At 33.9% G+C, this 16,953-nt stretch overlaps 1 protein-coding gene across 1 annotated transcript; it reads left to right on the plus strand.

Moving 5' to 3' along the window:
* Positions 1-5,450: 5,450 nt before the first annotated feature.
* Positions 5,451-6,911, plus strand: LOC125371224. Its single transcript, XM_048379762.1, has 3 exons — positions 5,451-5,688; positions 5,773-6,371; positions 6,750-6,911. The coding sequence occupies exons 1-3, from the start codon at positions 5,451-5,453 to the stop codon at positions 6,909-6,911; spliced, it is 999 nt and encodes a 332-aa protein (XP_048235719.1).
* The last annotated feature ends 10,042 nt before the right edge of the window (positions 6,912-16,953 follow it).

The raw sequence follows: 16,953 nt of genomic DNA on the forward strand, positions 1-16,953 counted from the left end.
ATATGTCTGCTAATTGATCTTTAGAGGAAATGAATCGAACCTCAAGTACTTGTTTAGCCACTAAGTCACGAACATAGTGATAGCCAATTTCCAAGTGCTTTGATCGCGAGTGAAATATTGGTGTAGTAGTAAGATATGTGGCTCCTAAATTATCACACCATAGCACGGGCTTAACGGGTGAGGATAAACCTAATTCCCGAAGCAAAGATAAAATATATTGCAGCTCCACAACCGAATGAGCAATTGCTCTATACTCAGCCTCAGTAGATGATTTGGCTACGGTGCGTTGTTTGCGAGTGCCCCAAGCCACCAAGTTAGTGCCAATAAAGATATAATAGCCAGAAGTAGATTTTCGGTCATCAATAGAGCTTGCCCAATCTGAATCACTATATGCAGAAACACAATGTGACGATTGAGAGGACAAGAAGATACCTTGAGTAATAGTGCCTTGCAAATAGCGTAGAATACGCTTAACCGCGATCCAATGCTTTTGAGAAGGAGAGTGCATAAATTGAGACACTTTATTAACCGAATATGAAATATCTGGTCGTGTAAGAGCAAGATACTGAAGGCCACCCACTACATTCCTATATAATGTGCTATCCGAAAAAGGATCATTGGGATTAAGACACAGTTTTCCTTTAAAGTCTGATGGAGTGGAGATTGGGTTGGCCGAATCCATGCTAGCTCATGATAACAGATCCCTAATATGCTTAGATTGACATAAATGAAGTCCAAGAGCCGTCCGTATGACCTCAACACCAAGAAAATAATGAAGGAAGCCAAGATCTTTAAGTTGAAAAGAAGAGCCAAGGGAAGTAATTATCGATTTAAGATAGAAGAGCTGGCAGTGAGAATTAAATCATCAACATACACTAAGCAGTAAGCTTGCACGCCATTTGTATCATAAATGTACAAGGATGGATCATTTTTGGAAGCAACAAAACCTAACCGATTTAAAGCTTGAGAGAGATATAAGTACCATTGTCGTGGGGCTTGGCGAAGACCATATAAAGACTTGTGGAGCTTACAAACATGAGTTGGAAATTCTTTAGAGATAAAACCAGGGGGTTGAGACATATAAACAACTTCCTCTAATGTGCCATTGAGAAAAGCAGTAGAAACATCAAGTTGTCGAATATTCCATTTGCACGAAACTGCATGACTGAGAATGACCCGGATTATAGTTGGCTTGACAACCGGGCTAAAAGCTTCCAAGAAATCAACACCAGGTCGTTGATGGTACCCCTTAGTGACTAATCGAGCTTTATAGCGATCGATAGAACCATCAGCATGTCGTTTAATGCAATAGACCATTTTGCAACCGATGACATTCTGATCAACTTGAGAAGGTACCAACTCTCATGTTTTGTTCAACTGTAAGGCTTGGATTTCATCATTCATTGCTAACTGCCATTGAGATGACTTAGCCGCTTGCTTGTAAGTGACAGGTTCTAATGCATTAGTGATTTGAGAAAGGAAGAGTTTAGGTTTGAGACTCTCGGTTTGGGACCTAGTGACCATGCGGGCAGGTGGTAACTTTGGGTTAGAAGGAGGGTTAGAAGGTGGGTATTTAGAGAGATCAACGATGAGGGAAAGACCTAGAGATGTAGGCTCAGCGGTAAGGGATTTTGGTGAAGTAGGTGGACTAGAGGGAGGCATCGGGTGATCAGGTGGTTACAATGGAGAAGGTTGTGTAGTGGATGTAGAATTAAGAGGTTCAGGTGTTGGTGGGGAAGATGTAGAGCAAGGTAAAGGAAGATTAGCGGACGGAATAGAAGTAGAAGATGCAAGTGGATTGGATAGGAGAGCTGGGTGTAGAAATAACGTGGAAGTAGTGGTGGAAAATGGTTGGGTATCCGAGTCATGAGGGAGGTCCTAGGCAAAAGGAAAATTATCTTCACAGAACTGCACATGACGAGAAAAGAAATAAGAATTAGATTTGTAATCAAAACAAATGTACCCCTTATATAATTTGGAGTAACCGAGGAAGATACAAGGTCTTGACTTAGGACTAAATTTATTTTTGCCATATGGTTTAAGCCACGGAAAACATAAACAGCCAAAAATCTTTAACTCATCATAGAAGGGAACAGTTTTAAATAATTTTTCAAATGGAGAAATACCACTTGAAGCAGATAAAGGTAAGCGATTAATAGAGTAACAAGCCGCATCTAAAGCATAAGTCCAAAATTTATGTGGGACACAAGAATGACTGAGTAAGGAAAGACCAGTTTCAATTAGATGGCGATGTTTTCGCTCTGCCAATCCATTTTGTTCTGGAGTTTTTGGACAAGCAGTGCGATGAGTAATTCCTTGATCAATCAAATATGATGATAAAGCTTGAAATTCACCACCCTAATCAGATTGAAAAACCTTTATTTTGCGAGAAAATGTTTTTTCAACAACATGCTGAAATTTAATAAAGACATTTAACACATCAGATTTGTTTTTCAAAAAATAGATCCAAGTATAACGGCTAAAATGATCAACAAAAATAACATAATAACGAAATCCATTAACAGAAACAATTGGAGCAGGACCCCATACATCAGAACAAATTAAATCAAGAGGTCCTTTAGAGACTGACTTAGATAAAAGAAAAGGTAGTTTATGGCTTTTATTGACGCAACAATCTTGACAAAAATAACTGGAACTATCTAATAAAGCTTTAATTTTGGACCGAGACAATAAATCATGGACAACTCTACTATTGGCATGCGCAAGACGCTTATGCCAAGTACTGAAGGTTGATAAAAATGCAGACTTTGGTGCGGGAAGAGGCAGACCAGGTTGAAGAAACAATGAATAAAAACCATCCTTACTCGGGCCGCTGAGCAGCAAATCCTTCGTGCGGATATCCTTAATTTCAAAGTGAGATGGAAAAAATTCAATGGAAACATGATTAGCATTAGTAAAAGTAGAAACAGAAAGCAAATTGGTTTGTAAATTTGGAACATGCATAATATCATGCAAATGGAAGGAGTTATGAGAGACATGACAAACCAAAGATCCGATAGTAGTAATTGGAAGAGTCTTACCATTGCCAAAAAGAACTCCATCATTGCCCGGATAAGCAACCAAATTTTGAATATTGTCGGAATTGGGAGTAAAGTGATGAGATGCTCCAGAGTCTAAGATCCAAGGTTGATGGTTCGACTGTGGAGAAGAAGTATAGGTAAAGTTGCTGGTGGGACGAGGTGTTAGTAGAAGTGGAGGAAGAGCCTGTCGATTTACTCTTGGTGATGAGCAAGAGCGACTAATATGACCAATACCATGACAATTAAAGCAAGTCAATGATGAAGTATCTTGAGAAGGAGAATAATTTAGAGAAGACATCAAAGAGGGGGCGAACTGAATGTGATAAGAAGGGGAGTAACCAGAATTATAAGTAGGCCGGTATTGCCCACGTCCTCTACCCTTGGAGTTACGGCCACCATGACCACGATAAGAGGAAGTAGCAGATCGACTAAAGGATGGAGCTTGACCAACAAATACAGACGGTTGAAAGGAATGAGCCTGTGATTTTTCAGCTAGCAATCTTGTTTCCTCACTTAACAACAAGCCATAGAAGTCATCAAATCCCACACTATCAAGCCAATTTTCCAGAGAACGAATGAAGGGTCTATAATCAGATCCAAGACCATTAGTTAATACCTGAACAAGATCATCTTCTTGTAGAGGACTTCCAAGAGCAGCCAACGTATCAAACATGGACTTTCCACGCTGAATGTATTGAGAAACAGATTCGGTAGATTCTTTGTGTAACTTGTAGATAAGGCTTTTAATATTGCGAACTTGTGCCTTAGAACCAGAAGCATAGGTCGTAGATAATTTCTTGCAAGCTTCCCGAGCAGTAGTAGAGCCAATGATTTGAGGCATGAACTGTTCTGATATAGAACCGATGATCCAACTGAGGACCATTTGATCACAACGAAACCAAGTAATGTAAGCGGGATTGGCAGCGCCGTCAATGGTGATTGGAGGTGCTTGAGTGTCTTCGGCAATATGAGAAGCCAAAGCATAGGTGTTTAAGAGAGGTTCAAGTTGTGCCTTCCATATCAAATAATTAGTAGCATTAAGTTTGATTGGAATATGACTCGTGATATTTGATAGAGGAGTTTGAAGAAAGGAAGCAGAAGTAGTGACAAGAGAAGACGAGGCTGAACTCAATGTTGAAGAAAAAGAGAAGAGAAAAAAGATCGATAAAAATGGAAGAAGCCAAGGAACGCAGAGAGAGAAAAATTGTTGTTAAGCCTTAACCTCTGATATCATGTTAATGTAATTAGGGTTTTATTTAAAAGCTATTTTTGTGTATGAAATACAGCCTATATATAACCAGCAGTATGCTTGGTGTACAAGAGTAACAATGACCTAATTACAACCAACTACAATAGGAAGATATATACAACAATATATTAGGTGTCGTGCTGTATCAAATCTCTAGAAAATCTCCTTAACATGATCATGATTACAATTGGATGGAATTAGCACTCTTGAATTGGAAATTTATTAAGATTGATTTTATTTACTTTAATATTCAGCCTTCATAATTTTCTGCTTATTTATAATTTTGATTCAAACATTCAAAATTCTCCTTTCTATTTTACTTTGAGAAGCTATCCACATTGGTTCTTTTGGGATTCGACCTGGTTTCACTATTTCTACAAGTTAATCTAGGAAAATCAGTAATTTATTTTGAAGGGCTTCGACAACCCGTTCAAATTTGGCGCTGTTGCCGGAGAACCTATTTTAGTTTCTCATTAATTAATTTATTTGTTTATGACTCGTTCTTCTCAAGATATTGATTTGCAGTTTAATCCTGAAATTGAGAAGACATCGCATCGATTAAGAAAGAAGACTAGACAAAGAAAAAGTTGTCTCATAGAGGAGTTGGAAATAGATTTGGCTATTAGTGACACATCTATTTTTCAAGAAGTTACAGAAAATATGGCGAACAGAACTCTCAAAGAGCTAGCTGCACCGGATTTAAATCAACAATTTTTATGCATTACATTTCACAATATTGCAGTTGATTTTGAATTAAAATCTGGTTTAATTCACTTACTCCCTTCCTTTTATGGATGTGCAGGTGAAGATCCTCATAAACACTTGAAAGAATTCTATATTGTATGCTCTAGAATGAAGCCATATGGTGTGACCGAAGAGCAAATAAATCTTAGAGCTTTTCCCTTTCCTTTGCAGGATAAGGCAAAAGATTGGCTCTATTATCTAACCTCCGGTTCAATAACAACATGGAATGAGATGAAAAGATTGTTCTTAGATAAGTTCTTCCCTGCAACAAGAGCTGTCAACATCAGAAAAGAAATTTGTGTGGAGAAACATTGTATGAGTATTGGGAAAGGTTCAAGCAACTGTGTGCTAGCTGCCCCCATCATCAAATTTCTCACCAACTCTTAATCCAATACTTCTATGAAGGATTGTTGCCAATGGAAAGGAGTATGATTGATGCAGCAAGTGGTGGAGCTTTGGTAGACAAGACGCCTGAAGAAGCCAAGCAATTAATTTCAAATATGGCCAAAAATTCTCAGCAATTTGGTACAAGGGCTGATGGAGCTACAAGGCGAGTTAATGAGGTAAACACTAAAAACCTTGAAAATCAAATTTCTGATTTAACTGCTTTGGTTCGTCAAATGGCTGTAGGGCGATTGCAAATGGCAAAAGCTTGTGGAATATGCTCGGTCCAAGGACATCCTACCGATATGTGCCCAACATTGTAATAAGACTCGATATAAGAGGCTAATGCTCTAGGCGGATTTGCTGGTCAACCTCAAAGGAAGTATGACCCTTTTTCCAATCATTATAATCCTGGATGGAGATATCACCCGAATTTGAGCTATGGAAACCAAGGAGGACAACAAAATTATCCTTTCCATAGTTTCATTAGACCACCTCAAATTCCCCACAAACCTCAAGCTTCAAATTCAGGTATGTCTTTGGAAGATATTGTTAAAAATCTTGGTAACAATGCTCTTCAATTTCAACAGAAAACAAGGTCAAGCATTCAGAATTTAGGCAATCAAATTACTCAATTGGCTACGTCGGTTAGTAAATTTGAGGCTCAAAATTCTGAAAAACTACCTTCACAACCAGAGATAAATCCAAATGAGAATGTTAGTGCAATTTTTCTAAGAAGTGGAAAGAAGATTCCTTCAGGGTCGATTCAACTTAAGGGAAGTGAACCGAGCAAGGAAAAGGAAGAAGAAGCTTCCTCTAAAGCATCACGTGGGGTAAAATTTGATCATCCTCTATCTCATTCATCTCACACTCCATTACCTCATTTTCCTAGCAGATTAGCTAAGCCAAAAGAAGATGAGCAAGAAAATAAGATCTTGGATACATTTAGAAAGGTAGAGATAAATAACCCATTATTGGATGCTATCAAGCAAATTCCTAAATATGCGAAGTTCTTGAAGAAATTGTGCACAAACAAAAGAAGAATGAAGGAAAAGGAAAAAGTGGTGGTAAGTAAAAATGTGTCGGCTATCTTGCAAAAGAATATGCCAGAAAAATGCAAGGATCCAAGTATATTTTCATTACCTTGTGTTATTGGTAATACGAAAATTGAGCATGCCATGTTAGATTTGGGAGCTTCCATTAATGTCATGCCATTTTCTATTTATCAAGATTTGAAACTAAATGACTTGCAAAAGACTGGTGTAGTGATTCAATTAGCTGATAATTCTTATATTCATCCCTTTAGAGTTGTTGAAGATGTTTTGGTGCAGGTTAATGAGCTCATATTTCCTGTCGACTTTTACATTTTGGAAATGGATGGTAATTCCTCCTTAAAATCAGCTTCGATTTTATTAGGACGATCAATCATGAAAACTGCTAAGACAAAAATTAATGTAGATGAGGGTACTCTCTCCGTAGAGTTTGATGGATAGATTGTTAAGTTTAATATTTTCGATGCAATGAAATATCCTAATAATTTACATTATCTTTGCCATATTGTTGTAATTAATCCAATTGTGCAGAAAGTATTTACAAAAGAAAATGTTAGTGATGAGCAAGAATTAGATGCACAATCTAATTTAGAAGTGGAAATTAGAAGCTTGGATTCGGATAAAATTTTCAAATTGAATGGTCATAGATTGAAGATCTTCCATGAGGGTGAAATTGCTTTATGTCTTATTAGTTTTCCTTCGGATCACCCCACTTATTTGGATGACTCAAATATTTTATCATTCCGTCGAGCATAACGACATTAAACAATTGCGCTATTGGGGGACAACCCAAATACTTACTTTAATTTTTATTTTTTTTTTATTTTTATTTTATTCACTTAGTTTATTTTGTTTTTAGTTTTTAATTTTTTTTATTAAAGAAATTCAATTTTTTTATGCTAGGAGACTAATTTCGATAAGGCGTGACCGCGCCTTATTTCCAAACATCTTCTGTTCTGTTTTTTTTAAAAAAAAAAATCTGCTGTTACTCTTACAGAAGCTCTTTTCTTATAAGGCGTGACCACGCCCTATTTCCAAACATCTTCTGTTTTGTTTTGAAAAACTGCACATCAAGATTACAGAAGCTCGTTTCTTATAAGGCGTGACCACTCCTTGTTTCAAAACACCTTCTGTTTTGTCGTTCATTTTTTTTACAGAAGCTTGTTTCTTATAAGGCGTGACCACGCCTTATCTCAAACCACTCTTTTTTACTTTTTTATTATTTATTATTTTTTTATTATTTATTATTATTTTTTTATTATTTTATTTTTTTATTATTATTTATTTTTGTGCTTAAAAAAAAGAGAGATAGAAAAGAAAAGAGAACGCTTTATTTTGCAACAACCACCAACGTTTTATTTTCTTTTGCAGCAGCCATCACCAAAACTTCCTATGTTCACTAAGCGGTTCTACCTCCCTGCCTACCATCACCATTGACTACTCAGTCTAAGGTGCTCGCAAATCAGGAGAGTTTCATATTTCTTTTCATTTCTTTTGTGAGCCATTTTCTTTTTGGTACATTGAGGACAATGTATAGTTTAGGTGTGGGGGAGGAATATGATAATTACATGATTTACTTTTCTTTTTGAAAATATTTTTTTTATGCTTATAATTAGGTATGCTTTAATTCATATGTGCTAATTCTTCTTTTGCAACCTTGAGTTTTATTTTGATAACCTAGAATACCATGAAAGTTAGATATACATTTTTGGTTTGAGTTTTAATGCATGAAAGGGATAAGCATGATTAGTGTTTCTTTAAAATTATCTGATGGTATCTCATTAGTTTATTGATTGAAAAATGCACAAGACTTGATACAAATTTGAACCTTCAAGTGAGCTTTGAGCCAAAGAGGAGTTCATTATATTTTGCTCTAATTGTTTTTGTTGAGTGTTATCAAACTTAGTATGTTTATTCTAGAACTTGCTTGTAAATGCATGTTGAGACCACATCCTTGGATTGATGCTTTAATATGAAAAGGGTAATTAGGATTAACCTATTCTTAGACTCTTAAAATACCTACCCTATTGATTTCCCTTTTAGTTAGCCACTTTGAGCCTATTTTCCATTTTCTTTTTTTTCTTATTTTTAACACATGTTGTTTAACCCAAGACCTTTTGTTTGCTACCTCTATTTTTCTACCCTTGTCAAGACAAGAAGGGAAGTGTTGCATAGTACAAATGAAATAGAAAAAAGAAGAAGAGACAAAACAAGAAAAAGAAAAAGAAAAAAAGAAGAGGGAAAGAAAAAAAAAGAAAAAAAAATTGATATTTATTCCTTTCATGAAAGAGGATAATTGGAGAAGTATTCATCAAATATATTGAATTGAATTATTACATGTTATTTCTCCAAAGTTTTTAGTGCTAATATAAGATGTGGGAATAAATCTCAAAGTTTTTGTAGTGTGTTTTATGGTTATTTGGCATAGTTATCATGCAGGTAACTAACTTTTTTATCTTGATTATGAAACACATCAAATTTTCCTTTTTTCATACCCTTTCCTAAGCCCCATTACAACCCTTGTGAAGTCCATTTGATTTTTGTATCTAATTCATGTGTAGTGGTGGAGACTTGATTCATTAACAAGCTTATGGTAACAACATATGCTATGATTTGATTCTGAGAGTAAATGCACCCTAAACATTTTGAGAGTATTGAGTGAAACCATAATAGGGTGTTAAGTCTTGTTGCTTTGATATTGATAAATTATTGAGATACCTGTTCTTTTTACAAAATTTATCATACGAATGCTAATCTCTTGATTATAATTATTATTCAACTCATTAATGTATGTTTAACTTATTTGGTATTTGAGGAGATTAAAAGAAATGAAAAGAAGGTTAAAAAGAGAATTGGTATGTCGAATTGAGGTATGCTTGACAACAAGCATAAATTAGGTGTGGGGGAATTTGATAGGTCATAAATAGTTATATTTATTATGTTTAATTCCCTTGCAATTTGGTTGAATAAAATTCTGTTTATTCTGACTTAGGTGATGAAATATTAAGGATGGAGCAAAATTCAGCCTAAAGACATGTTTTAAGTCATCATTTGTCAAAAACCAAGTCTTTTGGAGGAGATGCAGAAATCTGCACAGAAGATCACTGTCGACAAGGCGTGATCACGCCTTACAGCCCATGAGCTCCGCACAAATATGTGCCGAAGACTACTGTCGACAAGGCGTGACCACGCCTTGCGTTTCGTGAGCTGCTAAAAGATGCGAAAGAGAGCTTCAAAAATTTTAGAGATTAATTTGTGATGGACCTACCCCTAGTTAATTTTCTTTATTTTTGGAAGTGTTGGATTAATAGAACTTTCTACCATGTATTTAGGATTTTAATTTATTTAGATCACTCTTAATCTTATCCTTCCTTATAGGGATAAGATTATATAGGAAGCTTATTTCTTTTTTATAAGGATTCTCTTATTAGGGTTTAGGGTTTTACTTTCTATAAAAGAAGGCTAATCCTACCGAGGAAAGGACAGCTAGATACTTTGAGCTTATTATTCATATTCTTATCCTTCTTCTACTCTCTACAATTCTTGTGAATTCTTACTCCACCATGAGTGGCTAAGTTTTTGTTTCTAATTCAAGATTGAACAAATTCCAATTCTGATTTTGTGAGGCTCTGTGCTTAACAAAATTCTTCTTTAATTCAAGTATTCTTTATTTGTTGTTCTTATTATTTATGAATTATTGATATTGATTGAACTGACGACTCAACTTTGATATTGATTTTTCTATTGCTAAACTTTGAGTTTGTGATCCGTAATTGTCATGAGCGATTGACACAAGTAGCAAGGAGCTGGCTCATGTGTGTGTGATTACGGCTTATTCGAATTACATAGCTTGCATGATAGGCTCTAGGAAAATAAAAGAACAAGGTTAATTCAATTGCAGTTATCTCAATTAATTAATGTTGGTGTAGTCATTCTCATTATTCTTAATACTATCATTAAGTTGATATGGAACGCTATCGTGCTCAGTTGACTAATGGTAAGTTTTGATTTGGATGTTGGGTTTGAGTCAATTATATTAGGAGAATTACACTTGTTGCGGCTTTTTCGAATAAGTAGACTAAGTACTTGAATAGAAGAATTGATATTTTAGCCTATGATCATGATTACAATTGGATGGAATTAGCACTATTGAATTGGAAATTTATTAAGATTGATTTTATTTACTTTAATATTCAGCCTTCATTATTTTCTGCGTATTTATAATTTTGATTCATACATTCAAAATCTCCCTTTTTATTTTACTTTGAGAAGCTATCCACATTGGTTCCCTTGGGATTCGACCTGGTTTCACTATTTCTACAAGTTAATTTAGGAAAATCAGTAATTTATTTTGAAGGGCTTCGACAACCTGTTCAAATTTGGTGCCGTTGTCGGGGAACCTATTTTAGTTTCTCATTGATTAATTTATTTGTTTATGACTCGTTCTTCTCAAGATATTGATTTGCAGTTTAATCCTGAAATTGAGAAGACATCGCGTCGATTAAGAAAGGAGACTAGACAAAGAAAAAGTTATCTCACAGAGGAGTTGGAAATAGATTTGGCTATTGATGACACATCTATTTTTTAAGAAGTTACAGAAAACATGGCGAACAGAACTCTCAAAGAGCTAGCTACACCGGATTTAAATCAACGACCTTTATACATTACATTTCACAATATTGCAGTTGATTTTAAATTAAAATCTGGTTTAATTCACTTACTCCCTTCTTTTTATGGATGTGCAGGTGAAGATCCTCATAAACACTTGAAAGAATTCCATATTGTATTCTCTGGAATGAAGCCACATGGTGTGACCGAAGAGCAAATAAATCTTAGAGCTTTTCCCTTTTCTTTGAAGGATAAAGCAAAAGATTGGCTCTATTATCTAACCTCCGGTTCAATAACAACATGGAATGAGATGAAAAGATTGTTCTTAGATAAGTTCTTCCCTGCAACAAGAGCTGTCAACATCAGAAAAAAAATTTGTGTGGAGAAACATTGTATGAGTATTGGAAAAGGTTCAAGCAACTGTGTGCTAGCTGCCCCCATCTTCAAATTTCTCAGCAACTCTTAATCCAATACTTCTATGAAGGATTGTTGCCAATGGATAGGAGTATGATTGATGCAGCAAGTGGTGGAGCTTTGGTAGACAAGACGCCTGAAGAAGCCAAGTAATTAATTTCAAACATGGCCGAAAATTCTCAGCAATTTGGTATAAGGGCTAATGGAGCTACAAGGCGAGTTAATGAGGTAAGCATTAAAAATCTTAAAAATCAAATTTCTGATTTAACTGCTTTGGTTCGTCAAATGGCTGTAGGGCGATTGCAAATGGCAAAAGCTTGTGGAATATGCTCGGTCCAAGGACATCCTACCGATATGTGCCCAACATTACAGCAAGACTCGATACAAGAGGTCAATGCTCTAGGCGAATTTGCTAGTCAACCTCAAAGGAAGTATGACCATTTTTCCAATCATTATAATCCTGGATGGAGAGATCACCCGAATTTGAGCTATGGAAACCAAGGAGAACAACAAAATTATCCTTTCCAGAATTTCATTAGACCACCTCAAGTTCCCCAAAAACCTCAAGCTTCAAATTCAGGTATGTCTTTGGAAGATATTGTTAAAAATCTTGCTAACAATGCTCTTCAATTTCAACAGAAAACAAGGTCAAGCATTCAGAATTTAGGCAATTAAATTACTCAATTGGCTACGTCGGTTAGTAAATTGGAGGCTCAAAATTCTGAAAAACTACCTTCAAAACCAGAGATAAATCCAAAGGAGAATGTTAGTGCAATTTTTCTAAGAAATGGAAAGGAGATTCCTTCAGGGTCGATTCAACTTAAGGGAAGTGAACCGAGCAAGGAAAAGGAAGAAGAAGCTTCCTCTAAAGCATCACGTGGGGTAAAATTTGATCCTCCTCTATCTCATTCATCTCACACTCCATTACCTCCTTTTTCTAGCAGATTAGCTAAGCCAAAAGAAGATGAGCAAGAAAATGAGATCTTGGATACATTTAGAAAGGTGGAGATAAATACCCCATTATTGGATGCTATCAAGCAAATTCCTAAATATGTGAAATTCTTGAAGAAATTGTGCACAAACAAAAGAAGAATGAAGGAAAAAGAAAAAGTGGTGGTAAGTAAAAATGTGTCGGCTATCTTGCAAAAGAATATGCCAGAAAAATGCAAGGATCCAAGTATATTTTCATTACCTTGTGTTATTGGTAATACGAAAATTGAGCATGCCATGTTAGATTTGGGAGCTTCCATTAATGTCATGCTATTTTCTATTTATCAAGATTTGAAACTAAATGACTTGCAAAAGACTGGTGTAGTGATTCAATTAGCTGATCATTTTTATATTCATCCCCTTAGAGTTGTTGAAGATGTTTTGGTGCAGGTTAATGAGCTTATATTTCCTGTCGACTTTTACATTTTGGAAATGGATGGTAATTCCTCATTAAAATCAATTTCGATTTTATTAGGACGACCATTCATGAAAACTGCTAAGACAAAGATTATTGTAGATGAGGGTACTCTCTCCGTAGAGTTTAATGGAAAGATTGTTAAATTTAATATTTTCGACGCAATGAAATATCCTAATAATTTACATTATATTTGCCATATTGTTGTAATTAATCCAATTGTGCAGTAAGTATTTGCAAAAGAAAATGTTAGTGATGAGCAAGAATTAGATGCACAATCTAATTTAGAAGTGGAAATTAGAAGCTTGGATTCGGATAAAGTTTTCAAACTGAATTGTCATAGATTGAAGATCTTCCATGAGGGTCAAATTGCTTTATGTCTCATTAGTTATCCTTCGGATCACCCCACTTATTCGGATGACTCAAATATTTTATCTTTCCGTCGAGCATAACGACATTAAACAATTGCGCTATTGGGAGGCAACCCAAATACTTACTTTATTTTTTATTTTATTTTTATTTTTATTTTTTTCACTTAGTTTATTTTGTTTTTAGTTTTTGATTTTTTTTAATAAAGAAATTCAATTTTTTTTACGGCAGGAGACTAATTTCGATAAGGCGTGACCGCACCTTGTTTCCAAACATCTTCTGTTCTGTTTTAAAAAAAAAAAATCGGCTGTTACTCTTACAGAAGCTCGTTTCTTATAAGGCGTGACCACGCCCTGTTTCCAAACATCTTCTGTTTTATTTTGAAAAACTGCACATCAAGATTACAGAAGCTCGTTTCTTATAAGGCGTGACCATTCGTTTTTTCAAAACATCTTCTGTTTTGACTTTCATTTTTTTACAGAAGCTCGTTTCTTATAAGGCGTGACCACGCCTTATCTCAAACCACTCTTTTTTACTTTTTTATTTTTTTTAATTTTTAATTTTTTTAATTTTTTATTATTTATTTATTTATTTATTTAATTTATTTAATTTTTTGTTTATTATTATTATTTATTTTCGTGCTTAAAAAAAAGAGAGATAGAAAAGAAAAGAGAACGTTATATTTATAAGAAAGGGAAGTAGAATATATTTCATAATCTTTATCTTTAAATGTTATTCCATTTTATGTCAATCAAATTCTAATTGGTCCCAATGTATAAATTAAATTTCTATAAATAGAAGAAGATCAACCATATTTGTAAAATATAACAGCTGGAGATATAATCTCCATATTTGCATTTCCTTTTTTATCTCTGCGAGTTAAATGAAATCTAAAAAAAATCATTTTGTTGCTGCCTTCATTTAGTCAGTTGCTTTTTCTAAGTCTTCTATTTTATTTTTCTAATTGCTAAAGTTCTCACACATCCCAAGTGTATGCATAAATAATTAACAATAATGCCGATTAAACTCGAATTTCGCATCTTTTAGGTATATATTATGTCAATTTAGGTAAGTGCATACGTATGTTTAATCATTCTTTGAAAGAAAAATATTTTAGTTTGAGAGTACATATAAAATTACCGTTCCATTATGTGTCCTAGGAAAATATATTCCGAGTTATGTAATAAAGTAATCGTATGCCCGCATGTTGCGCTACTGTTGTTACTATTTTGATTATAGACCTTTTTATTTCGAAAAATTTAAATTCGATTTTTTATTTATCAAAATATCCGTATGAATAAAATTCAACTAATATTAAATTAAATGCATATAACACCGAATATATCATACAAGATGAAAACTTTTTAGTAACCAATTGATTTTATTTATTTAAACTGGTAAGAAAAATACAATTTATAATCTTTAAGCTCATTAGCAAATATCCTATTTTTTGAGGTTAAGATCATTATTTAATAGGAAAAATATTATATCAGTTAATGTATTAGTATAATAATTCAAACACTTCAGCATATTGCGTACGTCTTAAAAATAAGTACACAAGTCCAGATCTTTTCCTATGTGTGGAAACTTCTATGTCTCGGTATTTATATATATATATATATATATACACAGATGTCAGGTACTAATCTTTTCTCCACTCTAAATGGTACTTGAACTAGTACAAATTAGTATGATGAATTTACTAAAATCGGTACATTCATCTATTAAACAAGTCTTTTGAATATTATTTCTATACATATGCGGATTTTTTAGATTTTCTAAGAGTAAACAATAATATACAAAGTAAATTTTCAAAAATAGATTATGACACATTGTTCTTTTTTTCATATTCTCTTGCCACCTGTGTGTTTCATGGAAATGTATAATTAAGTTTAATTGATTTGTTCTAATTAATTTAGCATTATACAATGCTAATTTCTTAGTCGAGAATGACTATTAAAATTGAATTTTGGTACCTCTAGGATGTAGACTTGAGGTTGAAGGAAGTAAGCAAGTTTGTAAGCTGAAGAAGTCTCTATATGGATTGAAACAATATCCGAGAGCTTAGTTTGGAAGGTTTATTCTAAAGCTGAATATTGATGTGTGTAATTTATCCATGTTTTTTCCATTATAATTTGGAAAAGTTTATTTGTATTTTTGATAATTTTAATAGAAAAAGTCATTTATTCTATATGGTCTTAAGTAGGCGTGGAATTATTGGATAAAATATAAAATTTAAGCCAACTTTGGCATCTCACTCCTCATGAGGACTTTTTCATCCTCATGAGGACTTTTTTCACCCTAGTGAGATATTACTGCAAGCTTTTCTATCTTTTTTGAGTTCTCACCTCCTTGGAGGTTTTTCTCACCACCTATGAGACTATTTTGTGGATCCTTTACTGAAGCTGTCAAATCTCAAGAAGGTCTCACCCCCATGGATGCGGTGCAAACTCAGTGTTTATCTTTTAGTTAATTTTTATTATTTTTATACTATCTAAACACTTCTTATGGTTTCAAAAATCTTGTCCTTTGACCTAAACATTATTTTAAAGCCGTCAAGAGAGAAAAAGAGCATAAATTGAAGATCTAATTACTTAAGAACATCAAAGATTAAACCTCAAAATTGAAGATTAAAGCAAGAATTGAAGTTTGGTAATAGAGAAAGCTCAAAGAGGATATTTGCTCTAAACTTTCTTCCTTTTATATAGTCTATCTAAATGTATGTGTTTATCTTATTTTCATGAATATTATTCTTGAGTTTCTATTTATTACAAATATGAGTTAGTTTCTCTCTCTAGGGTTCGATGAGTCTTTGAACTCCATTTGTTTGTGATTGAGATTTGGTTTATAAATATTTACCTTTTGATTTAGACTTTGAGTTTTTCATGATTTATGAATATTAAGATCCAATATTTGCATATATAAGATATAAGTGAAGGAACGAGAGTTGAAGCTTAATATTAGTTGATTCAGTTTCTAAGCCTAGGAAAGTAAGAGTCAGAGATGATCTCTATCCTTTGAGACCTTAATAAGATTAACCATAAAACTTAATGGGTTTTAGTTATTATTCATGATCACGAGAGTAGGTCTAAAATTAATCTACGCACACCTAGTATAGCTCGAGAGAGTATATTAGATATTCAATTGTAATGAGTCTTTAATTAGTTAAACATACTAATTATCAATCTCACTACTCAATCATAGGATGTTTAATTGATGAAATCCAAACCCTGAGCTTTCCAAATATTATCTATTTTTGTTTATTTAGTTTAATTGCTTTAGTTAATATTTTAATAAACTTTCATCTTTTTAGATAATATTGAGCATAACTATTTTCAGTACTTGACATCCCTCCTCGTGGGATCGATACTTTACTTACTCTATATTATTTGTTAGCGATTCGTACACTTGCGAATTCTACCTAACAATTATGGAAGTTTTTTTTTATGAAAGCATCAGCCCTTTCATTCATATCATCATCCTCCATCATCACCATCAACTTCCTTTTTCCTATCCTTATTTTCTTCTTTGTATCACTTAGGGATGGCAGTCGGGCGGGTATCTTCAGGTACCCGACTTGACTGAACCCTAATAGGAAAAATTCGGATAATAATTTACAGGTTCGGGATGACTTTGAAATTTAATTTTACTATCCGTGTCGGGTTTAGGTCGGGTTCGAATTTGAAT

This window comes from Ricinus communis, chromosome 9, assembly GCF_019578655.1.
Source record: "Ricinus communis isolate WT05 ecotype wild-type chromosome 9, ASM1957865v1, whole genome shotgun sequence".
Taxonomy (NCBI): Eukaryota; Viridiplantae; Streptophyta; class Magnoliopsida; order Malpighiales; family Euphorbiaceae; genus Ricinus; species Ricinus communis.

Excerpts from the sequence above, each read along its gene's own strand:
- LOC125371224 (XM_048379762.1), top strand. The coding sequence starts at position 5,451 with ATGGAAAGGAGTATGATTGATGCAGCAAGTGGTGGAGCTTTGGTAGAC. Across the intron at positions 5,689-5,772 it reads ATTGCAAATGGCAAAAGCTT|GCGGATTTGCTGGTCAACCT; the intron begins GTGGAATATGCT and ends CTAATGCTCTAG. Across the intron at positions 6,372-6,749 it reads TCTTGGATACATTTAGAAAG|GTTAATGAGCTCATATTTCC; the intron begins GTAGAGATAAAT and ends GTTTTGGTGCAG.